Below are 27138 nucleotides of genomic sequence, written 5' to 3' on the forward strand. Positions count from 1 at the left end.
GACTTTTTCATTATTATTTGTGCTCTGTGATCAGTGATCTTAGATGTTACTGTTGTAATTTTTTTTGTTGTTTTTCAACTGAGGTATGCATATTTTTTCGATGTAATACTATGGCACACTTAATAGGCTCAGCAGAGTGTAAAGATAACTTTTACGTGCACCGAGAAACCAGAAGGTTCATGACTCACTTTTTCTTGCGGGGACTGGAACTGAATCCGCAATAGCTTTGAGTTATTCACTTAAAAGTGTTTTCAACTTGAAGCAATCCCGAAAAGCAGAACCTCAGAATCCGGTGCCACCTGCACATGTCGACACAAAAGGGAGCCAGTGGCCAGATGCTGGGATGCAGACCCCTGGGGACCCGTGTCCTGGCCCCACTCCAGGCTTTCCCACATTTACTCCACACAGAGCCTTTCATTGCCAGACTTCTGCTCACGGTGACTGAGCCTCGGTCACTGGCCACACAACTCTCCACGAGTTTTTTGAAATAATAGTATATATCCCAGGAATGCAAGGATTCTTCAGTATATGCAAATCAATCAATGTGATACACCATATTAACAAATTGAAGGAGAAAAACCATATGATCATCTCAATAGATGTAGAAAAAGCTTTCGACAAAATTCAACACCCATTTATGATAAAAACCCTCTAGAAAGTAAGCATAGAGGGAACTTAACATAGTGAAGGCCATATATGACAAACCCACAGCTAGCATCATTCTCAATGGTGAAAAACTGAAACCATTTTCACTAAGATCGGGAACAAGACAAGGTTGCCCACTCGCACCACTATCATCACCATAGTTTTGGAAGTTTTATTTTAGCCAAGCAGTCAGAGAAGTAAAAGAAATAAAGGAATCCAAATTGGAAAAGAAGAAGTAAAACTGTCACTGTTTGCAGAAGACATGATACTATACATAGAGAACCCTAAAGATGCCACCAGAAAACTACTAGAGCTAATCAAGGAATATGGTAAAGTAGCAGGATACAAAGTTAATGCGCAGAAATCTCTTGCATTCCTTTACACTAATGATGAAAAATCTGAAAGAGAAATTAAGGAAACACTCCCATTTACCACTGCAACAAAAAGAATAAAATACCTAGGAATAAACCTCCCTAAGGAGTAAAGAGACCTGTATGCAGAAAACTATAAGACACTGATGAAAGAAATTAATGATACAAACAGATGGAGAGATAACACCACGTTCTTGGATTGAAAGACTCAACATTGTGAAAATGACTATACTACCCAAAGCAATCTACAGATTCAGTGCAATCCCTATCAAACTACCAATGGCCTTTTTCACAGAACTAGAACAAAAAATTTCACAATTTGTATGGAAACACAAAAGATTCTGAATAGCCAAAGCAATCTTGAGAAAGAAAAACAGAGCTGGAGAAATCAGGCTCCCTGGCTTCAGACTATACCACAGAGCTACAGTAATCAAGACAGTATGGTACTGGCAAAAAACCCCAGAAATATAGATCAATGGAACAGGATAGAAAGCCCAGAGATAAACCCATGCACATATGGTCACCTTATGTTTGATAAAGAAGGCAAGAATATACAATGGAGAAAAGACAGCCTCTTCAATAAGTGGTGCTGGGAAAACTGGACAGCTACATGTAAAAGAATGAAATTAGAACACTCCCTAATACCATGCACAAAAATAAACTCAAAATGGATTAAAGACCTAAATGTAAGGCCAGACACTATAAAACTCTTAGAGGAAAACATAGGCAGAACAGTCTGACATAAATCACAGCAAGATTCTTTTTGACCCACCTCCTAGAGTAATGGAAATAAAAATAAACAAAGGGGACCTAAGGAAACTTCACAGCTTTTGCACAGCAAAGGAAACCATAAACAAGATGAAAAGACAACCCTCAGAATGGGAGAAAATATTTGTAAATGAATCAATGGACAAAGGGTTAATCTCCAAAATATATAAACAGCTCATGCAGCTCAATATCAAACAAACAAACAACCCAATCCAAAAATGGGCAGAAGAACTAAATAAACATTTCTCCAGAGAAGATATACAGATTGCCAACAAACACGTGAAGGGATGCTCAACATCACTAATCATTAGAGACATGCAAATCAAAACTACAGTGAGGTATCACCTCACACCAGTCAGAATGGCCATCATCAAAAAAACTACAAACAATAAATGCTGGAGAGGGTGTGCAGAAAAGGGAACCCTCTTGCACTGTTGGTGGGAATGTAAATTGACACAGCCACTATGGAGGTTCCTTAAAAAACTAAAAATAGAACTACCGTACGACCCAGCAATCCTACTACTGGGCATATACCCTGAGAAAACCATAATTCAGAGAGAGTCATGTACCATAATGTTCATCGCAGCTCTATTTACAATAGCCAGGACGTGAAAGCAACCTAAGTGTCCATCAACAGATGAATGGATAAAGAAGATACGGCACATATTTACAGTGGAATGTTAGCCATAAAAAGAAACGAAATTGGGCTTCGCTGGTGGCTCAGTGGTTGAGAGTCCGCCTGCCGATGCAGGGGACGCGGGTTCGTGCCCGGGTCCGGGAAGATCCCACATGCTGCGGAGCGGCTGGGCCCGTGAGCCATGGCCGCTGAGCCTGCGCGTCCGGAGCCTGTGCTCCACAAGGGGAGAGGCCACAGCGGTGAGAGGCCCGCGTACTGCAAAATAAAAAAAACAAAAGAAACGGAATTGAGTTATTTGTAGTGAGGTGGATGGACCTAGAGTCTGTCATACAGAGTGAAGCAAGTCAGAAAGAGAAAAACAAATACCGTATGCTAACATATATATGGAATCTAAAAAAAAAAAAAAAATGGTTCTGAAGAACCTAGGGGCAGGACAGGAATAAAGACACAGACATAGAGAATGGAGTTGAGGACACAGGGAGGGGGAAGGGTAAGCTGGCACTAAGTGAGAGAGTGGCACGGACATATATACACTACCAAGTGTAAAATAGAGAGCTAGTGGGAAGCAGCCGCACAGCACAGGGAGATCAGCTCGGTGCTTTGTGACCACCTAGAGGGGTGGGAGGGAGGGAGACGCAAGAGGGAGGAGATATGGGGATATATGTATATGTATAGCTGATTGACTTTATCATACAGCAGAAACTAACACACCATTGTAAAGCAACTATACTCCAATAAAGATGTTAAAAAATATTGATGCCAATATTCATTCAATTCATTCTAATAAACATTTTATCACAGGTTCATATATTAGACTACTACAACTTTTCGCGTAGTTTGGTATAAAGCTGAGAAATATGGTCCATACATGGACTACTTGAAATGTAATTTTATAAAGTCTAATTTCCTTTCTGGAAAAAACGAAATAATAACTGGAAAATAATATATATATAGCCAGGGGCTGGAGCGGTGGAACGCTGAGCTATTTACGTTGAAAGTGAATTATGTATTTTTGTCCATTTGCACAGAACAGACCCTTCAGATGTTTATGTAATAAAGATCCCTGTGGGTCTCAGAATCAGAAAAGCCAGTGTTGTTTCGGATGTCGGAGCAGCCAGAATTTTTCTTTTCTCGGGCTTGAAAGATACGGCAGGTTCCTGGGAGGCCGGCTTGCGGTGTCAGCGCGGTTGGTTGTCTCCCACGGGGTTCTTGTACGGGAGGGGAGGGCAGACCTGTTGCAGGGTTAGGGGGCCTCCCTGGGAGCCGGAGGGCGCTATGGCTGGCCGTCGTCAAAGCCACGATTCCACGGTCAGGGAGGGCCTCGCTCCACCCCTGTTTTGTCTGCTAGAGGCTTCAGTCCTGAGGATGTGTCTTGGGATAAATACTGGAGTCCAGTGTCTGCTGAAAAGATCGTCAGCCACTTGCCTCATATTCCTCAGAGTGTTGACTCAGTGTTAGAGAAAAGTCCTGTGCAGTTGGGTTGGTTGGTTTGCTTTTTGCTTTAAAATTGTTATGAAATATTTCAGACATAGAAACCTCTACGCAAGATACCACAGTGAACCCCATGGACCCGTCATGTGGTGTAAGACACAAACCATTACCTGGGACCTCTTCTCAGTTGGCCCCTCCCTCCCCCAGCAGTGATGCTCTCCTTGACACAGGTGTTTTTCCCTGTGGGCATTTTTCTCCGCCCCTTGAAATTTCCTTCCAAAAGCGGTGACCTCAGGGTGAGTCTTCACTTTTCCAAAGGACCCCCGAGACCTCCTGTACCTGCAGCCTTCGTGTGGCCTTGGGGGCATTTGGGCATCTGGGACAGTGCAGGGGGACCCTTGAGGGTGAGCAGCTGATTCCTGGTTCTGGTCGACCCCCCCTCCCCCGCCCGACCTGGGTTGACTGTGTCACCTCCCTGCGATGTTGCAGCTTCCTCCTCAAAACACTGGTGTCACGGCGGGCCCACTCGGGAGGGCTTTCGGGAGGACGGAGGCAGCCAGCTCCCGCCGCCTCGGTACACGTTAGCTGATATTATTATCGTGCGACCTCTGGACAGGTTTGGGCGCCGTTCCTCAGGGAGCGGGAGGAGGGGAGCTGTCCCACCTGGGCTTTGGGGGGCCCCGGGGCCTGTCCTGCCACTTTGGCTGGACGGCACAGCCTCTCGGCAAACAGCCGGTGCTGGATTCCTGCCCCAGGATAAAAAAGCAAAAGAAAGGAGTTTCTTCATAAGCTGTTTAGCAACCCAGGGAGGGAAAAAACAATCAGAGACGTGGAAACAGCTCCGGGGGGGTCCGCCGTGCGGTGAACCCGCAGAGCCCCCGGCCCCTGCTGCCCAGGCTGTACCGTCGGGAAAGGGGAACAGGAAAAGCACGGCGGGTTGAGCAACAGGAGCCCAGATTGGGGCCGGGCGACCACAGCCCTGGACGCCACAGCCGCCAGGCGTTCGCACAGGAAGCGCCCCCAGCCCGGCTGAGTGGGCCCTCCTGTGCAGGGGGCGCCTTCGCCTTGGGGTCAGGCCCGGGCCACCGCCGTCCCGCATCCATTGCACACCAGGGAGGGGCCGGCCCTGGGGGAAGCCCCCTCACACCCCAGGGCCAGAGAGGCGCCGACCCCTTGCCCTGGGCTGGTGGCTCCTCCCTAAGTCCTCGGGTCCCGCTTCAGCCTGCCTCTCCCAGGAAGTCCCAGAACCCTCCAGAAGGATTGCTACCTTATCAACCGGCACCCTTCTCATAGCTTGCTTCTTAACAACCTCTCTCTTGTGATTGCCTGCCCTCGGGCGTATGTAATTTATTTCCAAAACCTATACAAGTAACTCTATTAGAGAAAGTTCAGAAAAGGAAAACAAAATTTAACTACGATCCCACCATCCGAACACTACAGCTATTATAATTTTGGTATGTGTCCTTCCAGACTTTTTCCCTCAATTCATATTTTTGCATGTGATTTAAACATAGTGTAGACATAATTGAAGAGCCAGCTTTTTTTTTTTTTTTTTTTTGTGGTACGCGGGCCTCTCACTGCGGTGGCCTCTCCCGTTGCGGAGCACAGGCTCCGGACGCGCAGGCGCAGCGGCCATGGCTCACGGGCCCAGCCGCTCCACGGCACGTGGGATCTTCCCGGACCGGGACACGAACCCGCGTCCCCTGCATCGGCAGGCGGACTCTCACCCACTGCGCCACCAGGGAAGCCCGGAGAGCCAGCTTTTGACCGAACGTAATCTCACGATCATTTTCCATGCTGCTGTGGTTTTCATAGCTGTCCTTGTCAGCCCTGGGTGTTTGGACTGCTGTTTTACTTGTAAGATTTTAAGAAAGCGTTTCAGTGTGGAAACATTGCAAACATGCATAAAAGTAGAGTGAATCGTAAAAGGAATCACTGGATTCTCATCATCCAGTTTCAACGAGAATCAGCCTGTGGCTCACCGCGCCCCCCCCTTCCCCCATGGTATTTTTTTCTTATTGTGGTAGAATATACATAACATAAAACTAACCATTTGTAACCACCTAAGGGCTCAGTTCAGGGTCGTTAGGCACATTCACATTGTTCTGCAATCATCACCATCATCGCCTCCAGAAATTATTCCTCTTCCCAAACTGAAACTCTGTCCCCGTTAAGCACTAGCTCCCCCTTCTCCCTCCCCCGGCTCTGGGAACCTCTGTTCCACTTTCTGTGTCTGTGAATTTGACTGTCTAGGTGCCTCATGTAAGTGGAATAAAAACACTCGGCCTTCTGTGTCTGGCTTCTTTCGCTTAGCATAATGTTTTCAAGGCTCACTGAGGCTGTAGCAGGCGTCAGCGCTTCATCCCTTTTGAAGGCTGAGTACTGCTGCCTCCTATGTGTGTCCTGCATTTTGTTTATCCATTCATCTGTCAATATGCACAGTTGCTCAGGCGTTCTTGAGCACATCCCGGCCGGACACCATCTTGTTCTGTCCACAGATGCATCAACGTTCTCTTAAAGATGAGGACTTTTTAAAAAAAAGCATCATAGCCACAGCATGATCCCATGCAGACAACTTAACAGTAAGTAATTCCCTTGTATTGTCCAGTATCTAAGCAGGGTCTGCGTTGCTCTGATTTTCTCGTGAACGTCTTCCTGAAGTTGCTTTGCTTGAATTGGGATCCAAGAAAGGCTGCTGTAAGTCTCTTGTAATTCTCTTTTCTCTCTCTGGCCATTTGTTTGTGGAAGAAACTGGGTCGTTGTGCTAGAGAATGTCTCACGTGCTGACGTGGATGGTGGGTCTCTGTGTGTCCCTCTTTCCCCCAGGCTGGACCTGACTTGAGTTCAGTTTTCGGCAGGAAGGGCTCAGAAGGCGCCATGTCCTTCCTGTGACGTTGCATCGGGCGGGAGGCGTGGCAGTCACCGCCATTACTTTATGTTTTGCTTGTTTTTTTCTCCTTTACATTTATTGTTACTCTTTACTTGGAAACTTTTTTGAACTTACAGAAACATGAGAGTATTTCAAAGCATTCCTGTGCACCCTTCACCCAGAGACCCCATTCAGGTTTCCCAACAGATGGGACCCATGGCTCCAGCCTCTTGCTCTTGGGGCGCGACCCCATCCCGGATCACACGATGGCCCGTCGCCAGTCTGGATCAGTTCTTGGGTCTTTCCTTGGCATTCGCAGCCTCGACGTGTTTGAATATTCCAAACGAGTCTTTTGTCAAATGCCTCTCAATTTGGGTTTGTCTGATGTTTCCTCACAGCAAGTTATGCATTTTGGCTGGAAAATCACAGAAATAACGCTGAGTTCTTCTAAGGGAATCCTGTGTTTGGGGGGGTTGGTTCATGATGGAGGTCTGTCCACGTTTATACACTGATATCAACGTGTATTCGGGGATTCCTGTTTTATTCAAAGCCAGACCCTGTTACTATCATTATTTACTTTCATCCTCAACCGCCTCTGCATTTCTGGAAGTTGCTTTTGTCACTGAACCAACTGTGACAGAGCTTGTCCCATGGCAGGACCTACAGACCCCTCCTCTCTGAATGTGGCTCCTTTGTCCCATGATGTGACAGTTCTACTGATGGTCCCTTCATCTGCCTCTACTTTCCTCCAACAGCAGTGCAGCGAATATCCTTGTGCAGGGACCTTGTTCCCTGGGGGAGGCATTCTATTTTAGAAAGCTTGAATCGCTAGATATTTCTTCTTCCTTTTGAACCAAATCCACCGCCTTGCAGCTTCCACCTACCCAGTCCTGCTGGCAGGAGCCATGAGCTCTAATGCTTGTCCACCCAGTGGGTCACAGAACTGGTGAAGAAGCTCTCGGGTCCCGCACAGCTTCCCGTCTCCAGGTACCAGCCGTGGCCCTTCCAGCTCCCCCGCTGCCCTGGCCTCCGACCCCGCGCCAGCCCCGCTCTCATCACAGCCTGGTCTGCAGGTGCGAGGCCCACAGTGAACACAGCCCTCCCCGTGTCCTGACCACAGGGGCCGGCAGGCCTCTCACCTCCTTTCTTTTGAACCCCAGGTCTGACTGCCAGTTGCTGACCCTTGCATTTGGCAGCCATGACCTACTGCTGACACAGCTAGACTTCCGTCTGGCCGAATCTGCAGGGCCTGTGAGAGTTGATGCAGCTTTTTTATTTGCATCATCAACTGAACTCTCCCCACAACTCTGGAGATAGGCGTGGCCATCCACGTTTACAGATGATGAGGTTGCCCGCCCCGCGCAGAGGGCCCCTTCAGATTAGGGTAGCGCAGGGGCCATTTGTGCTGCCGTGAGCAGAAACTCAAGGGAGAGTTGGGGGCCCCAGGCCAGTAGCAGAGGAGCTGTCCCCACCCCAGTCCCAAAGGGGCAAGGGAAGGAAGAAGTTTCTGGAACCAGAAGGAGAGAGTCGTGTGGCTCCCGTCTCCCTGAGAGGAGCAGGGGTCTCTGACGAAGGGACGCAGCCAGTGGTGGGCAGGAGGGCGGCCAGCGGGTAGATGCCCAACAATGCCCTCCTCCCTCCCTCCAGTCTACGACAGGGCTCCCCATTAGCCAGCCCTCCCCCCCCATCCCCACCTGCGAGCCAGTGGAGCCACATAGGCCAGCCTTGCCGGGGCAGGGAGGACAGGATGGGGGGGGGCAGGTGGAAGGTTCTGGCACCGAGGTTTAGTGAAGGGCCTGAGGTCTGAGAAGGAACTGGGGAGGGGGGCTGGTGGCTAACACATGGGTTCTAGACCAGGGGTCTCAGCTCACCCCCCTCTTTCCCCCTCCCCCAACCACGTGCTCTCTTTAAATCGTGGACGCCCCCAGCTCTGTGCCTGGCAGGCTGAGCCCCTGTCACGCCAGCCTGTGAGTCGGGTCGGTGAGTGAGTTGCACCCTGTGTGCTCAGCCCGCAGAGCAAGTGCCCAGGGAGGCTGGCGCGAAGCCCGTGGTCCTGGGCCGAGCCGGGGCACTGCAGGACGGACTGTCCTCAAGACCCGCCTGTGCGGTATCTCCGCCCCACGGTGCTGGTCTCTGCTCCTCCTCAGCACATGGCCTGTCTGGAAAAAGCCGTCTCTTCCGATGGATGTTGTTTTCCTACAGAGCAGGTGGCGGGGCCACTCCGCTCAGTTTATTTTCCTACTTGATCTGCTTTGCTGGTTGAAATGGAAACAGTGTCAGGCTGAGTATCAGTTAGAATTAAGTTCGAGTGCAAAAAAGGACAGAGGGAAAGTGAGAGGAGTGGAGGGAGGGAAGGGAAAGGGGAAGGAGGAAAGAAGGGAGAGAAGGAAAGGGGGAGTGAAGGAAGAATAGGGAAAGAAATGAGAGAGAAAAACAGGTCTTTCACCAGACAGATCATTTCCCTTCCACACATTAAAAAAGGAAACTCCAGAGGTAGCAGCTCCAGGCTGGTGTGGCTACTCTATGGTCATCAGTACCTCATGCTTCTCCTGTTGTGCTGTTCTGTCATTCCTAGCACAGTGCCTCATGGTCTAATATGGCTGCTTGTGCTCCAGCCATCGTGTCTGCACTCTAGCCAGCAAGAAGGAGAAAGGAGGAGACAGAGCCAGTCCTTTTGTTTTGAGTAGAATGCATAGAAGGGACATACCACTTCACCTTAACAGTTCATTTGTTTGAAAAGTAGCTTCTCTCTCTGAGAGAATCCTCTGCAAGGATGCATGCCAGCTCTTAATGTTGGACGCCTCTGGGGACGGGGATGGGGCGGTGCCCCGATTCTCGCCTGATGGTAGTCTCCCATGATTACCAGGAGATGCATCCCGAGAGGTACAGCCAGAGTCCAAGCCAGTGGGGAGTGAGAAGCTGTATGCATGAGATGAAGAGGGTGGAGGTGTTGACCTCAAGGGGCAGCCCTGTGGGGAAACCTAAGCCTTGCAGAGGCCATCCTGCCAGGGAGGAGTTAGGAATTAGACGGGTGTGGGACCCTGGGGGGAAGGTCCGGGGAGGCAGATTTCAACTGTGTTATAAAGCACTTTCACACTGAACGCTCTGAAAGAGGCAGCATGATGGCTTTTCTCTGGGCGTTGGGGTGGGGGGGACAACCTCCCGCACCTCTAAGTGCGCTTCCAGGAATAGAGATCGGAGAGTCTTCTGGTCCACGAAGCAGTTCCCGAAAACTGGCAAGGTGTAGGGGAGTGAAGCCCGGGATGTCGCACGTGGTGGTCTTTAACCTTTGCTGCGCGTGACCGGTCTGTGCCAGGTGCTGTTGCGAGAGTTCCCTGGGCTTGCCCAGTCCTTCAAGCCTCTGCCCCCGCAGCCCAGCAAGCAGAGGCTGGCGGCCGTCTGTCACCTGCCCAGTGTCCACAGCCTGCAGGGACAGAGGCTTGACCTGGACAGCACGTTGTCTGGTGGACCAGACCGGAGCAGAGATACGCAGGCCAAGAGTCGGGCGTGGTTTCCACCCCTACACAGACTGGGCGGCCCCACGAGGGTGTCGGTGCAGCTGAAGGGAGACGGGTTTCCACGGCGGAGGGAGGGGCTTGGCCCGGATCTGGGGAAGGGAGAGTCCCAGAGGCCCAGCCCCCCATGCGGTCCCCAGGGCAGTGGGCATTAGCTCTGTCCCACAATGTTCTGGGCCCACTGGCCGCGGACGCCCGTTCACCGCAGGATGGAGGACCCAGACCTCTTAGCTGGGGCTGCGGAGCGTCTGCTTCATGCAGCCCCTGCTGTCTGGCCCTGCGCCCGCTGAGACACTGCCTGTTTATGACCTGGCTTCCCGTGCAGATCCATCTAGAGGGAGAGACTGCACAGGTAACGCTGACAGGCGTCTTCCGGTCCCCCGACACGCGGAATCTTCGGTAACGATCGATGCAGCAGACTTCTGGTTTCTTGCTCTGCGTTTTTGAGACTAGCAGACCCCGGAGGAGCAGAATTAAGGGGACAAGGGGACGAAGGCCACCCCAGGAGGCCTCCTGGGGAGGGTACCTGGTCTCCTCAGCCACCCTGAGGTCCACATTCCAGATCCTTCCCCACAGTGGCAGATGCTGCTTGTTGGGGTATCAGGATGGGGTGTGGGATTCTGGGGGTGGAAACTCCGTGCTAGCGTCCCCCCAGCCCTTCTGGGAGGTAGGACGTCCTTTATGAATAACGAACAGAAAGCAAGTACTCAGCTAGGAGAGTCATGGCGGGCCGAGGCCCTCCGTCTCTGGGGCCTGTCAGACAGCTCCGCAGATACTAAGCAGCCTGAGCTCCTGCAGGCGTGCAGGTGCTGACGCCGCCGCCTGGAGAAGAAGGAGGGCCGTTCTCCAAGGAAACCTGTGGGCAGCTCCAGCGCTCCGGGCCCTTCCTCTGAGTCCCGCTGTGCTGTGTGTTGGAGAGTGTTGGTTCTGAAGCCAGAAGGGCATCTTGGAGCTCCTAATTCAACCCCTCACTGGACAGTAAGTCCAGTGCTTACTCCTTCCTGTGGTGGGTGCTGGCAGATTTAGCAACCAGCTGGCCTGGGAGAGAGCCCTGATTCCTTCGCGCCGGCCCGTTACCACGGAAGGGCTCCCACCGAGGCCGATCTCAGGCTGCCATCGTGGCCTCGCCAAACGTGGACTTGGAAAGGGGCGCCCCCTGTGGGTCTGGGACCCTGATGGACTGGGCTGAAGGTCACTTGTCCTCTCACTGCACACAGAGAGGGGCAGAAATTAGCCCCTATTGCAGGGAAGCCATAAGCAAAAGAATCCTCTGGGAAGTTTCAAGGGTATCTCTTGAAGCCAACAAGCGTGCCTGGCCTGAGGACGCACAGCGTACGGGAGAGCACAGTCAAGGCGGCGCGTGGCCGTGCGTGAGCCACAGAGGAATGGGACAGCTCAGGGTCACTCGTGGTCCCCAGGGACCTGCTGTGCTCTGGGAGCCTGGTTGCATCATTGCAATCTTGTTGACTGCAGTTTTGAGTCTTTTCATGTTTTCCGGCGAGCAGTGCAAGAAGTGAATGTAAGAAGTGGGTCGCAAAGAGTAGAGAGCCACTGTTCAGCGGATTGAGGGCCTTGAAGCCACTACACGATGGCACCTTTGCTGTCAAAACCCGGGCTTTAGAAGCATCAGCGGGCGGAGTGGGGTCTGGAAAGGGCTAACGGTGTGAGCTCAGTCCTGTGGCTGGGGGTGGGGGGGGGGCGACAGCAGTCCTGCTGCAGAGGGTCTGGAAGGCGCGGTCGCTGAGCCTCGGCCGGCTCTTTGGTCACACAGGGATCGTAACCCCCGCCTCCGAGTTGTTGGCGGAATCAAACGGAATCAAACGCGGGGGAAATGCTCAGCGGTAAAGTTGGTTTAAAAGGTCACTGTTGAAAGCAGGCTGAAAGGCTGCGGGCTTACGGTGACAGTAGGAGACTTACACCGTAAAAGTCATTTGCAAAAATAGATTCCTGGCTTTTGAGATCAGTTGAGTTTCTATCCAGACCTCAGAATAAAATAGTGACAAAGTCAAAAATGATTCTGTGTTCGACTTTGGAGTCCAGGCCACTTTGAGAGGTGGGAGTGAATGCCGTTCTGAGAATTCGTCATGAAGTAAAATGTTGAATAAGGGAATTCAAAAATGTTTATCTTTTGGAGAAAGAGGCAAATTATAAAAAAGGTTGATGACCTTAGGCTCCAGGGGCCGTCCTGGGCTGGTGTGGGTCCACCTCGTCTCACCCATCTACAGAGAACACTCTTGACTTCTAGAAGCGGAAGTGCTTCAGGGGCCTCGGAAGCCTCCGTCGTCTCAGGAAACTGCCGTGGTGCTTGTGTTCAGTGCGAGTCATTCATCTCAGCGCCAGGGGCTCTGGAGCCCTGCAGTTCACCTCTCCCCTCCCCTCCCCACTTTCCCCTCCCCTCCCTCCCTTCCCCTTCCCTCCCCACCTTCCCCTCCCCCTCCCCACCCCTCCCCTCCCCCTCCCCCGTCCCCTCCCCCTCCCCACCTTCCCCTCCCCTCCCCTCCCCACCTTCCCCTCCCCTCCCCCTCTTCTCTCGTCCCCTCCCTGGCAGTGAGGCCTCAGCCCCCCAGCCTCACAGCTCAGCCTCTGAGAGCCACAGGGGTGACACCCAGGTGACAACTCATGAATCACGGGCTGGATGTGGGTGTTCAGTCTCTAACATGGCCTGGGGGCCCCCCCGGCGGGTGGCAACAGTCTTTACTGCCCCTCGACACTCAGAGGCCACTGAGCTGCTTTCCCAGGCAGGGAGCTGGGGTGACTCCCTAGAGGATAGAGGTGAAAACAGATGAAACACAAGTCAGGTGCGAGAAGCAGCTCGAGAGACATCAGCTGCTCTGGGGCTCAAGCATTGCCCCTGTTTTCCAACAACAAGTCCCATTTCCCCCCCATTCTATGCAGTGAGGAGCGTCCCAGCTGGACTGGGTCCAGAAAGGAGCTGGGAACGTTAGAAAGCAGTTGCTGTGGCGCTGAGTGTACCGGTGAGAGTGAGGGGCCGAGGGTTCCTTGGTCACGAAGTGAGGAGTGGGCGTGGTGGATGTCCCAGAAGAGAGGGGTGAGATGTGGTCCAGCACCCCTGAGGTGCAGGGCCCAGGGCAGGGGGTGCCGGGCGAGTCCTCTGGGCTGCCCAGGCGGGAGCAGCATCGGTGTCCGGAGGGGGCCCCGGCGCCCAGCACGGCGGGCCCGCGAGGCTTGGGACGGAGGCAGGAGGAAGTAGCTGGCCCTGTCCCCACGCGAGGGTCCCCGGATGGGCCCCGCACGTCCCTGCCCACCCTCGGCCCTGTCCTGGTGGCGGGCCCCCTGGGGGCTCAGTCTCTACCTCGGTGCCGCCCGCCCCAGCTCCAGGGAACCGGCTGGTGAGGGCAGGCCTGCTGTGTGCTGTTGGCCAGGCCCTGGGGGTGGGCAGGTGGGTGCACCAGTACGGGAATGCAGATGGCGCTCCAGAAATGAGCGAAGAACAAAACAAACGCCAGTGTGGTCTCGACCTCGTCCTCCCTGGGTCCCTGGGAACTGGGCTCCGCGCTCCAGCTGGCTCAAGCTGCGCTCTTTCAGTTCCCCATCGGCCCTCGTTCCCAGGGCTGCTGCTGCCCAGCACAGCTGGAAGCCTGGCCATGGGGCTGTGGTCCCTGTCCTGCGGCCGGTGTGGCAGCTGGGAGCGGGGCTCTGCGTGCCAGCGCCTGTCCCGGCCTGGATGGGGACACGGGCGTGGCCCGTCTGGCCGTGAGTGTTGGCTCTCGGAGGGCTGGGGGAGCAGGGGAAGGCAGGGGTCCCCGGCTGCCCGGCCTGAGCTGGCTGCTCTTGTCATCGGGCAAGGCACCAGCCCCTCGGACCCGCCTCCCGCTGTTAACTTGGGTGATAAGATCTACGGCACAGGGTCGCGGGGGGATCAAAGGGGCCGTGTGTGTAAACCCCCTCTCACTGTGCACTAGAGGTTGACTGTGTCCCCCTTCCCTTTGGAGGCCCCTCTCAGGACCCCTGGCGCCTCCAAGCCCCCTCCTTCCTTCCCCACGCGGGACACCTCACTGTGCTCCCCACGTCCGGGATGGTGCCACCTCGTCCCTTCGGAGGTCAGTGGTGTGGGTCCCCGCAGCTCGGCCCGCCCTGCTCTCTGCAGACACAGGGCCCTCGACCGGGACCACGTCTGGTGCCGGGGGCGCTCACTACGTTGGCCAGATGAAAGGGTCCCAGTGAGGAGTCCCCATCAGAGGGGTGCCTGGGGGTCGGGGGGGTGGGGACGCCTTTCAGCGGAGTCTTTTGGCGCCCTCCCACCCCTGCCTGTAGAGGGCCACGCAGCCACCTCCAGAACTCGGGGTGACCGCGGGACAGTCGAACTCGTGGGAAGTCAAAGCCAAAAGCTCCCTGCCGGTGTGAGCTCAGGGCCATTGCTTTTGCCGACGAGCTGGAAGCAAGACACAGCCCCGAGTCCCAGGGGAAAGGCTCTCTTGCCGTTGTCCCCGAGACGCCCTCTGTCAAACTCCACTTCTGGAGGTCCCCCTGCCTGGGCAGGTACATTCACCTCCAGCCGCCTTGTGGCGTGGAGCCCAGAGACCAGGAGCCCGTCCCCTGTGGGCAGAGGGGGCATGGGGTTGGGGGTGACCTCCCACGTGCACTTGCTGGCCAGGGCAGAGCCGGGGCCTCTGTTCCCTGTCCCGTCTCCACAGGGTCCCCGAGGAGAGGGCGCGGGCTGGGTTTCAAAGTGCAGGGACAGGCAGCCTCTACTGTAGGTCTCTGGCGTTCAGTGAGCCTCCCCGAATCCTCACGGGGTCCAGGAGACAGGGGGCCAGGGGGCCAGGAAAAGGTTAACACCTGGATATCCAGAGTTACCGGGGAGACCCTGCACCTCACGTGGGTGTCCCCTTTCGGCCTCAAGGTTGTAAGTTCTTCCCCAGGGTAACAGTTAGTGGGGAGCCCCCCGGGTTGCACGCCCCTGCAGCTCCCACGCTTGCTCTGCCGCAGCAGTGGGTTGGAGAGGGCTTGCTTCTGGGCCCGCTTCATGAGAGGCCTTTCATTTCCTTCCCCTCGTCCCACCCAAGGGGATGCCCTCCACCCCTTCAGCCTGGCCACAGCCTCCCCAGCCTCCGAAGCTCGAGGAAAACCCTTCCCGAAGCTTTCTCTCCGCCACCGCCCTGCCATCCGCTGGAGCAAATCCTTCTCCGCAGGGTCAGGGGGTGGGGCTGTGCCCGGGAATGCCGGCCGAGCTGGGCTCTGCCCCAACCTCACCCCTCGCCGGAGGGGAGGCGGGGGGTCCTGGGAACGCAGCTTTGCCTCTTCCAGTTCTGCTTTCTCACCTGTCGACTAGGCGGAGTACGGAAACGCACGGAGCGCTCTGCGTGGATCCCTGGGCCCCTGGGCCGCGTGTGGCTGGAGCGGGAGAAGGACACGGGAAGCCGGGAGCCCCCACACTGGCCCAGCCCGCCCCTCCCTCCGTGTAACCCTGGGGGAGTGACTTCTTCCTCGGGTACAGAATTTCCTAAGCCTTCAAATGTGGGGATTAGAGACTCTAAACTCAAGGGTTCCTCTGGAAGGTGCCGGAATCTCTTAAGTGTGTTGTGAGGGGTTTTGGACGCCACGTAAGGTATTTCTTGTGCTCTGACCTCTTCGGCCTTGGTCCCTTGCCGGGTTGTGAACCCCCATCCACCTGTCCACGCCTAGGTGGCCCCAGGCCAGGGACCCTGCTGTGGGCCTTTTGGTGCTCCTGGCATGGATGTGACTTAAAATCCGCCCTATGGTATTAAGATTCCAGAGTCTGTCTTTGAACTCTGAATGGCCCTGGACAGATGCTTTGAGGGTGAAGACTTGTTTCTTTCGATTCGAGCACATAGAATTTAAAAGCATTTTTCCCACACTGGAGCAGCCCCTCTCACAGCTCACAGATCCCCCTTCCCCGGACTCCGGTAACCGAGACAAAACCACCTGTCAGGGGAGGGTGTCGTCTCGCCACCTGTTTGGCCTTGATTTGAGTCACCTGCCTTTGACTGGGAAGCTGAGTCGCAGAGAGGCTGCCTCTCCAGAGCAGAGGTGGCTGGTTGATAGATTGATTTAAAAACTGTGAGTCATGCTGTTCAGTTTCCTGAAGTTGGCTGATTCTCTGCCATGCAGAGTGAAAAAGTTTGCCGTGTGTATGAAACACCTGTCGTGCGGGTAAAGCTTTGGCTCTTACGTTGGATGATACAAGATGCGTTCCACTTGATCACCCTACTTAAGCAGATCGGTATATTAGCTTCTGGGGCTGCCGTGGCAAAGTACTGAAAACGGGGGCGCTTAAAACAGCAGAATTGTATTCTCTCACAGTTCTGGGGGCCAGAAGTCTGACAGTAAGGGCGGGGCCCGGATCCCTCTGGAGGCTCTAGGGAAGGCTCCTTCCTTCCTCGCCTTTCTCTCATCTTCTGGTGGCTCCTGAAATCCTGGGCTTTCCTTGATTCGCGGAGGCGTGGCTCCAACCTCTGGCTCCATCGGCACATGGCCCTCTCCCCGTGTCTGTGTCCAGACTTCCCTCTTTTTCTTAGGGCACCAGTCATTGCACCAGGGCCCCCCAATCCAGTCTACCTCATCTTCACTTGATCACATCTGCAAACACCCTGCTTCTAAATGAGGCCACATTCACAGGTGCCAGAGGTCAGGGCTTCAGTATATCTTTTCGGCATATACTGATTGACCACACTGATACATACCACATCCTGATTTTTATTTTTAATTTGGAAATCAATCTCGCTTACGTTCAGAACACAGTCATTTTGCAAGTCCCATTTAAAAGCAGGTCATGGCTTGTTTTATTTATTTATTTGGTTCTAACCGTTCCTGTGATAACGCGTGACCCACTTCAGGTCCTCCTAGCTGCTACTCATCTGCTTGTGGCCTCGTATCAGCCTGCGTGTGGCTGTGTGCTTAAGATTGCTGTTTCCTTCTTTGCCGTCCTCGCCTAGGACATCCGACAGGGTTCCGGGGCTCGTTTTGCCACCGTGAAGGGAACAGGTTGCGGGGTGAAGTCCAGGGGAGCCAGGCTCCAGCATCCTCTCGAGCGGGGAGCGGGCTCGCACAGGTCGGGCTAAGTTCCCCCAGCCGCGAGCTGTGATAGCACGTGTGCAGCGTCGTCCAGCAGGGACGCGTTGGAGCTCCAGCGCGCGGGGTCTTTATTCGGGGGGCCGTTCACGCGCGCACCCGAACCCCAGACCCGCAGGAGCGCAGCCGGAGTCCGGCGCCGCCGCCCGTCTGTTCACGCGGCTTCGGTACAGGGAGCCGCTCATCAGTCCTGGGAGGACTGGGAGGGGGGGCTCCCCCAATGCACCTTCCCAGGCGCCGGCCGAGGGCTGACCCTGGAAGGCGGCCCTCCTGGAGACCCCAGTCTCGGGCCTGCTGTGTCAACACTGAAGTTGCCCCAGTCCCCCCACTGCTCCCTTCAGCCTCCTCGTGACCACAGCACCTCAGGGTTTAGATTTCTGAAACTTCCCAAACTCCCCAGAATCCCAGCACCTTTCCCATTACCCCCCATGCCCTGCCTTTGGCCCCCAGACTCCCTGTAACATAGATGGCCATGTGTCACCCCAGCCCTCACTGCCTACACCTCCGTGTTTGTTTTGAATTTTTATTGTTCTTTTATCCCACGTGGCAAACACATGGCAGCGTATCATCCCTGAGATCCCCCGGTACGGGATTAATTCTATCATCCGCATTAGCGTTTCCAATTTGGGCTTTTAGAAATAGAATACCTCGCTCCAGGTCTTTTAGAAATCGGGTGATTTCTCTGGAGCACTTCACCCGCTCCAGTTTTTAGGCCGCGGGAGTGTCTGTTCTTTGTCCTCCGGGCCCCGACGGCGGTGTAGTAAACCCACGTGTGCGCGCCACGCAGAGCCTGTTCTTGAAGCACCGTCTCCCTGCCTCTCTGCCTGTCTGCTTCACAGTGTTATACTCTTTTGACCCCTCCGTCGCACTCATTGCTTGAACGTTTCCGCATCTAATAACACAGCACAAGGCAGCTGTTGGAGGGAAGCTGGGCTGGGCCGTCCTGACTAACGTGCTGTCTTCCAGCGACACGGCCGCTTCCCCCTCTGCGGTTCTCAGCCACTCTCCGCTTCGGAGGGACACCTCACGGCTGTGTCTTCTCTCACACTGTTGATGTGCCTTTGGTTTTGTGAAGGTCAAGCACAGTGTAGGTCCCCCTTGGCGCGGGGAGGTGGGTGGGATGCCGGGCTCTGCCTGTGGAGCGAGCTGTGTTTAGACCTCGTCTCACAGGTTGAACACTCGCCTTTCGGTGCGGCTTCCAAAGAGTTCCCACTTCTTAATTTCAGAGTGTGATAGAAGGATTGGGGGGTGGGGGCGGGTCTCATTTCATTGAGAAAGATTTACCCTGAAAAGAAATCCTGCCAACCCCCCAGTGTTCTTCATTGGTCGAGAGAGGTCCACAGCCAGCGGTCAAGAACAGCTGTTGGACGGAGCCTGTGCTCACGCGTTGCTGTCTGATGGGGAAGCAGTCCGGCCTGTTCTCCACATCTTAGGCCATTTTTAGCACTGGACACCACTTTTCAACCTGAAGGAGGCCTGTGCGCCCAGGTCATCGACTCCAGACTTGTTCCTGTAGGCAGTGTGTCTGAATCCCAAGGGAAAAAAATTGTATAATCTTGGAACCGTCGTATTTATACGCTGGCATAACAAACGCTGTCTGTGAAGGAGATCTTGGTCCTTAGCAGTTTTCCATCTAGGCTGCTCTCTCGCTCTCCGTATCCTCGCCTTCCATTCCTTCCACAAATATTTATCAAAACCCTCCTATGGGGGCTTCCCTGGTGGCGCAGTGGTTGAGAATCCGCCTGCCGATGCAGGAGACACGGGTTCGATCCCCGGTCCGGGAAGATCCCACATGCCGCGGAGCAACTAAGCCCGTGCACCACAACTACTGAGCCTGCGCTCTAGAGCCCACGAGCCACAGCTACTGGGTTCACGTGCCATAACTACTGAAGCCCACGCGCCTAGAGCCCATGCTCCGCAACAAGAGAAGCCACCGCAATGAGAAGCCCGCGCACTGCAACTAGAGAAAGCCCGCGTGCAGCAACGAAAACCCAACACAGCCAAAAATAAATAAAAATATATTTTAAAAAACCCCCCAAAACGCTTCTATGGGTGAGACATGCTGGGCCCCATGCCACAGGGCTCACAAAAACAATCAGAAGCTTCGGATGTGTCAGCGGAAGGAAGACGTGTTCAAAATGTTCCCAAACCCAAGGTCTCAGGAAGGCCGGAGCTCGTTGGGGATGGCTTCCGGTGGGACGGGCCCATTCCTGTGGGATGGCAGTGGTGCCCCCTTTGCTCTGAAAGCGGAAACTTTGTGTCGTGCCCGTCCCTCAGACTGCCCAGCCCGGGGTCTCCCTCCGCAAAGATGCAGGATTCAAGAATCCAGCCCTGGGACTTCCCTGGCGGTCCAGTGGTTAGGACTCCATGCTTCCACTGCAGGGGGCACGGGTTCCATTTCTGGTCGGGGAGCTAAGATCCCACAAGCCACGCGGCGCCCTCCCCCCTCCCCCCACTCCCAGGAGAGCGAGCTTGGTTACACTCAATCCTCCTTCTTGCCTTTCACTCTCAGCCAGAACCTTTTTTTTTTTAAGTTAATTAATGAAATAGTTTTGGCTGTGTTGGGTCTTTGTTGCTGCGTGCGGGCTTTCTCTAGTTGCGGTGAGCGGGCTTCTCATTGCGGTAGCTTCTCTTTGTTGCAGAGTACGGGCTCTATGCACGTGGGCTCAGTAGTTGTGGCCCGCAGGCTCTAGAGCGTAGGCTCGGTAGTTGTGGCGCACGGGCTTAGTTGCTCCGCAAGGGCATGTGGGGTCTTCCCGGACCAGGGCTTGAATCCGTGTCGCCTGCATTGGCAGGCAGATTCTGAACCGCTGCGCCACCAGGGAAGTCCCTGTACACAATTGTTAACATACGTACCAAAAAACTAAAAAATCATGCAGTTGTGATTCTTTTCTGAACAGTTAGTTATTCCGGTGACTTTCCAGCTTAAAATTTGGAGGCAAATTTTCCTTAACAGGATAGCAAGTACCAATATCTTCAAATATTGATATGCTGTTCCATCATAAGTCCCACTAATTCACAATTTAATATCGTATACTGTACATACTCAAATTGTCCATCGTTCACAGGACATTAACAAAGTTACTAGAACTGTACTACCATGACCAAAGATGTTACAGAGCACACAAAATTCTGACCAGGAGAGCCAAGATCAAGGAGTCAGTGGTTTGCTTTAGGAAAAATTCTACCAAAAGCAACATGGGAAGAGAAGTAATTTAAAGTGTTGGGGGTCGGGGTGGGTGGCATAAACTGGGAGACTGGGATTGACATATACATACTGATACTATGTATAAAATAGGTAGCTAATGAGAACCTCCTGCAGGGCACAGGGAACTCTACTCGGTGCTCTGTGGTGACCTAAATTAGAAGGAAATCCAAAAAAGAGGGGATGTATGAATACATAAAGCTGATTCACCTTACTGTGAATCAGTGTGTTAGTATAGGCTAACACAATATTGTAAAGCAACTACACTCCAACAAAAATTTTTTTAAAAAGTGTCCAAGACATTAAATGCACAACTGACCCCAAACTGCCATTTGGTATGCCTCGTATTATAGGATATAAAAGCTACCCCCATCTATGCAAAGTTAAGCTGACACCAAAGACAAAGCCTCCCACATTCAATATCCTACTGTTTTCTGATTGTACCAAAAAATAAACAACCAGCAAATGATTTCACCTCTTAAAAAAATATTTTATTTTACACTTAAAAAATGGGGTGGGGGGGATTCCGTCCTTTTAAAGAATGTTTCTAGAGCTCCTAAAAAACTGGCATTTACAAAATAGTTGATAAAAATATTCCTCTGGGTTGTGCAAGAAGAGAGACAGGGACCACTGATAGGACCAGGTGTGTGATATTAGTCAGACTTGGCTTGTTTCTCTCCTGCTTCATCAAAGGCTGGGCTGTCCTCGTTTGCAGTTTCTCCATTTTCTGCAGGTGAGTCTTCTTCAGTCTCTTGGTTATAGCCGCTTCAGCCTGTTTTCCCTTGGCTCCCCTTTTCCCTTTTGTTTGCACTTTTTTGTCTGAAGATTCATTCTTTCCGGCCGGCTTTTTGGGCTGCGTTTCCACTTTTGCAGGAGCCGGTTTAGCTGACAACCTTGCCGATCTCCTCTTGGGCTCCTCCTTCGCCGCCCCCTCGGTGGAGCCAGGCTTCCTCTCGGGCATCGTGGCGGCGGTGAAGCTGCCGCTTCCCGCCACCCTGCTACATATCGCGGCTGCCGGGCGACGCGGCCGAGGGGACAAGAGCTGCGGTGGCCAAGGGGCCAGAACCTTATTTTTGAGCCTCTTCAATGTCTTCCTCTCCACAGACTGTTTTTCTTCCAGTGAAATGGTATAATACCGTGGAAAGGGCGCTTCAACGGGAGTTCAAAAAAAACCTGGGCTCAGAGTTACGAAAACTTTCGCAAAGTATCTGACATCTGGAAAATGCTTGATCAGCGTAAGCCATCATTTCTGTGCAGGTGCTAGTTCCTATGATGTGATAAGAGCAGTAGTCCTAATAACAGCTAGCACGCTTTAGCACGCAACAGGTGCCTGTGAGGTTGCTGGTGCTGTGCCCATCTTACAGACGGGGAACGTGAGGCCGGGAAGTTACAGAGCCAGGCTCAAAGCTAGTCCGCCTGACCCTGGAGCCTGTGCCCTCCACCTCTTGCCTTACTACATCTTGGGACTTGTGTGCCACTTGGGACCTCTGACTCTTCCATTATAAGAGGGAGGAAGGATAGCGATCCTGAGTGCCAGGCTCTGTTGAGGAAGGAAAGAGCAGTGTGTGTGAAGCGCCTCCTCACAGGACCAGGGAGCCCCATGCCTGTTCGTGCTCTCGCACGCTTCTACGAGACCACGTGCTCCGTCCTCTGTCCACTCACCACCGGGTCAGGCGGCCAGATCCCCAGAAGGTGCAGTCTGTGCCTGCCACCCACATCCCTCTCCTCTCATATGGGATCCTTTGCCCCCCTTTCTCTGCTCTTCAGCCCCACAGACGGAACCATCTCTGTGGGAGCAGTTTATTGGAGAGCAAAGTGGGATTTGCCCGCAGGAGATGCGCGTGCAAATCGTAGTCACAGCCCGCACTGTTTCTGGCCCTGGACAAGCCACGCGACCTCTCCGCGAGCCTCTGTCCTCATCTGCAGAATAGGGAGAATCGTAGTCCCACCTTGTAGGACGGTGTAGTGAGGCCGGAGGGAGGCGTCAGAGCTGAAGGGTGCGGTGCACTCTGGCCAGCGCTCTTACTCGGTGGCCTCTCTGCGTCCCCAGAGGTGCTCTAGCTGCACCTGGCTTGGCCTGGGCATCGTCTTAACACACGCTGGGAGCACTTGAGGTTAATGCCACTGACTTGAAGCCTCCCCTCCTGGGTCCCACCAGCCTCCTGAAATTCACTGTGCTCTATTATGTCTTTCGTGCCAAATGTCCTAAAAGATTTTAAGGCCTCACTCCCCCTCCCCTCCCCGGCCTTTTTGCATCATCCTCACACCCCCCTCCCTGCCCTCCCCACCTTCCTTTGGGGCTATTTCAGCGCCTTCCGGCTGAGCTCTTTCGTCTGGTCCCAGCACACCCCGGTTCTGCAGTGAATGGGTCCTCCCCAAACCCGGCTCTTGTCCCACTGCGGCTCTGCTCGGGAATCTGCAGTAGCTCCCCGCTGTGTGACGTCTGAACTTGGCCCAGCCCTTGAGGATCTCCATCCCGTGGCTCCATCGCAGTTACCCACTTAACTCCCATCACTTAAGAAAGCAACCTTGCCAAAATTTGGAAGCACCGAGGTATCTTTACGTAGGTGAGTGAATAAGCTGTGGTATGCCCGGACAGTGGGGTACTATTCGGCACTGAAAAAGCAAACGCGCTGTCAAGCCGTGAAAAGACACGGAGGAACCTTAAAGGCATATTACTGTGTGAAAGAAGCCAATCCGAAAAGGCTGTAGACCGTATGATTCCAGCTCTGTGCCATCCTGGAAAAGGCAAAACCGTTATGGAGGGGATAAAAAGATCAGTGGATGTCAGTGATGAGGGTTAGGGCGAGATGAATGGGCGGCGTGCAGAGGGTTTTTAGGGCAGTGAAATTACTCTGTGTGATACTCTAATGGTGGATACATATCCTTGTAGATTTGTCCAGACCCAGAGAATGTGCAGCACTGAGAATGAGCCCCAGTGTAGACTGTGGACTTCGGGTGATGGTGGAATGTCAGCGTAGATTCATCACGTGTGATGGATGCACCACTCTGATGGGAATGTGACAGTTCGGGGAGGCTGTGGGGGGGGTGCAGGGACGGGGGTACGTGGGAACTCTCTCTACCTCCCTCTCAGTTTTGCTGTGAACCTACAACCGCTCTAGAATAGAAAGGCCTTAAAAAGTCTAAGTGACACAACTTAATTGTAGAAATATTAGAAATACGAGTGAAAAACGACCCACGGTTCTACCACCCGGAGAAAACCACTGTTTGACGTTTTGCTGAACGGTCCCTCAGAACCTGTAGATGTGTGTGTAGAGCCATATTAATTAACATGTATTTATTTTAAACAAAGACAGAATGTGATGCTGCCTCGGTGTGGGAACCTTCCTTTCCTCTCCGTTGTGTGCAGTGGGCCTCGAGGGGGCAGCCGCCCAGTGAGTGGACGCCCCTGGTTCACTCAACTGACCTCTTCTCACTGGCATTTAGGCTGCACGTTCTGTTTACTCTCCTTTCGATGTTGTTCTTGTCCCCACCATTTTGCTTTCAGTTTTGTTAACCTTTTTACATCCCCCTCTGCACCCCTCTCCCCAGGTTTTCTTTGTTTTCTTTTTAAAGAATCCATGCTAAACTTTATTTTATTTATCTATTTACTTACGTACTGATTTATTTATTTATGGCTGTGTTGGGTCTTCGTTGCTGCGCGCGGGCTTTCTCTCTAGTTGCGGCGAGCGGGGGCTACTCTTGGTTGAGGCGCACGGGCTTCTCATTGCGGTGGCTTCTCTTGTGGAGCACGGGCTCTAGGCACGCGGGCTTCAGTGGTTGTGGCGCGCGGGCTCAGCAGTTGTGGCTTGCAGGCTCTAGAGCACAGGCTCGTAGTTGTGCTATATGGGCTTAGTTGCTCCGCGGCATGTGGGATCTTCCCGGACCAGGGCTCGAACCCGTGTCCCCTGCATTGGCAGGCGGATTCTTAACCACTGCTCCACCAGGGAAGCTCCTCTGTGGGTTTTCTAATCTGCTAGTTTGGAAGGTGTAGATTGCGTTCCTATGATTTTAGCAGGTACCCTTAACTTCCCCTTGTTATTGTGTTAATGTTTCACAGAAAAGTGCATAAAATATAAATGTGTCCCTGACGCGTCCCTGGGAACTATCCCCTCCCAGCAGGCCCTCCCTCCCCGGAGCAGCCACTGTCCCGATGGTCATCTGATCCCTCCTTCGCCCTCTGCTCCCCTGGCCTGTGTATGCACCCCGAAATGTTCCATTGTCATTGATTTCCAAATTGATACCACTGGAACCATGTCATATGCATTTTTTTGGAGGGAGGCGTGGGACTGGCTCCTTTCACTCAACACTCTATTGAAGATCCATCCGTGTCGTACGTAGCCCTAGGCGACTGATCTCCATTGCTGTGTATTATTCCTTTGCATGAATATCCCACAGTTTAATAATCCATTCCAATGCTGATGGGCATGTTTTCCCTTATGCTTTGGAAATTACTATATATACATATACACATGTATATAGACACATACACATACATACACACAGACACATATATATGTGTGTATATATATATTTTTTCACATGTATTCTGGTATTTGCATTTCTATGGGGCATATACTAGATGTGGAATTATAGGTCATAGGGTATACATAGTTGTGCCTCATTATGGTTTTAATTTGTATTTATCTGATTACCAATGAGGTCGAGCCTGCTTTTATGTGTTTATTGGCCTTCTGGATTTCTTGTAAAACGGGTCCTCTAGTTTTTCAGTTATGGTGTCTGTCATTTCCTTATTGCTTTGTAGGAGATCTTTATATATTCTGAACCAGTTGTTTGGTACATGTATTATAAATATCTTCTCTCATCTGTGGATTTTTTTTTTTTTTTTTTTTTTGCGGTACCTGGGCCTCTCACTGTTGTGGCCTCTCCCGTTGCGGAGCACAGGCTCCGGACGTGCAGGCGCAGCGGCCATGGCTCACGGGTTCCCGGATGTGGGATCTTCCTGGACCGGGGCACGATCCCGTGTCCCCTGCATTGGCAGGCGGACTCTCAACCACTGCGCCACCAGGGAAGCCCTCATCTGTGGATTTTTAATGGCATTTTGGGGGGATAAATTTTAGTAGAGTTGAATTTATCAATCTTTCCTTTTATGGTTAATGACTTGTTTTTGTCTTAAGGAAAGTTCCCCTACTCCAAGTTCATGAAGAGAGATTTCTACATTAATTCTAAAGACTTTGTATTATTGCCTTCACATGTAGGCCTGTAATTCACACAGAATTGAGTTTTTTGTATGTGGTGTGAGGTAGGGCTCCAATTTCATTTTTTTTCCCCATATGGATGCCCAGTTATCCCAGCATGCTTATTAAAATGGAACACAGTAGAATGAAATCTTCAAAGAGATGAGTGAAAGTAACTGTCAAGCTAGAATCAGGCTAAAGCGTCACTCAAGAGGGACTGCGACACAGAGACTTTTCGGAGGAAGACGGGGAGAGGTTTACCACTAGTGACCTGAACTGAAAGACCGTTTCAGGGCTGTAGGCAGGAATGGAGTAATAATGCATGCAACTGGAAGATCTACCCACATCTCAGCCAGGTTCTGCAGGCTGAACCAGCACATATTTTTGAGGTCATGAGAAGTGCTCAAACAGAACCCACTGGACACGCCATGAGCGTGCTGGGGTTTGGTCTGATCGACCCTCCAAGTTATTTTCAACCCATGACTGGGCAGATGGCTGCTGGCTTAGGCCCAGAGCCCTTGCTGAAGTGAGGTTTTCTTTACCTTCACAGATAAAGGAAACCAAGGGCAATCTGCTTGTTCATGTCCTCCCTAAGTGGAAGGGAGATGCTTTTACAAGAAATAACTTTTTCAGCAAATCCAGTGTATTTTTTTAACCTCTCATTTTTTTCCCTGCAATTGTGACATGTCTACATGAAGTCGGCCACAGGAAGGAAGCCTCGTTCCAGAAGCTATTTTCTGAACATCCCTCTACACCCGAGATTTCACAACAGTCGTGCATTGAGGTGGGGAGATGGAGGCTTCATGCCCTCAATGGCAGCTGCAGTTTGGGAGTCAGATGCTGTCAGGAGGCACTTAGGGCTTCTGTGGACCCCCTTGTCTGGTTAGAGAGGGTAAGGATCAGAGGAATCATTAAATATTGCGTTTAGAGAAAGGGACTTTCAGAGCAGAGAGTCTAAACGCTTCTGGAAATGAGCCTGAAGTGAGGGGTCAACTCAATGAGACTCTGCAATGGGGAAGTTAAGAGTTTGGAGAAGGACTAGGAAAAAATAGAATGACCCAACCACTGGGAGGTCCCAGTGACCTGGTCCTGCTGCTCTTTTTCTGTATGTTTGTTTGAGTTCACATAACTCTTTTGGACAGTTCTGTCAAGCGCCAGTTTCTTTTCCATCGACCCCCCGCCCCGCTATACTTTGTCAACGTGAATCCTGCAAGTTTAGATAGAGGTGTCTGTGGAGCTACCAGTCGAAAGATCCTGGCTCAGTGTTTGGGGGAGCACCGTTCTCACAGAAGCAGTAAAATACTTTTCCTAGAGCAGTGGTTCTCAAAACGCTCAGAATCACCCAGGGGCCTTCTGTGAGGACTGCTGCTCTTAAAAGTACCCTCTCACCTAAGATGGTGAGCCCGGGGCCACTGGTTTATGGCCTGAGGAGTGCGCAGCCAACAC

At 52.7% G+C, this 27138-nt stretch overlaps 1 protein-coding gene and 1 pseudogene across 4 annotated transcripts in view; one reads left to right on the forward strand and one right to left on the reverse strand.

Annotated features, from left to right (window-relative positions):
- Positions 1-6202: 6202 nt before the first annotated feature.
- Positions 6203-27138, forward strand: part of IRF8 (interferon regulatory factor 8) — a 74942-nt gene continuing 54006 nt past the window's right edge. For 3 of the 4 annotated variants that reach the window (XM_067020303.1, XM_067020297.1, XM_067020298.1), the window contains exon 1: positions 13881-13950. In XM_067020303.1, the coding sequence (XP_066876404.1) occupies positions 13922-13950 (29 nt within the window). In that variant the 5' untranslated portion in view covers positions 13881-13921. Of the gene's footprint in view, positions 6435-13880; positions 13951-27138 lie in introns of those variants that run through there. The other variant, XM_067020301.1, reaches the window with a different exon arrangement.
- LOC131745121 (non-histone chromosomal protein HMG-14 pseudogene) lies at positions 21148-21455 on the reverse strand (annotated as a pseudogene).

The sequence above is a fragment of the Kogia breviceps genome, chromosome 18 (genome assembly GCF_026419965.1).
Source record: "Kogia breviceps isolate mKogBre1 chromosome 18, mKogBre1 haplotype 1, whole genome shotgun sequence".
Taxonomy (NCBI): Eukaryota; Metazoa; Chordata; class Mammalia; order Artiodactyla; family Physeteridae; genus Kogia; species Kogia breviceps.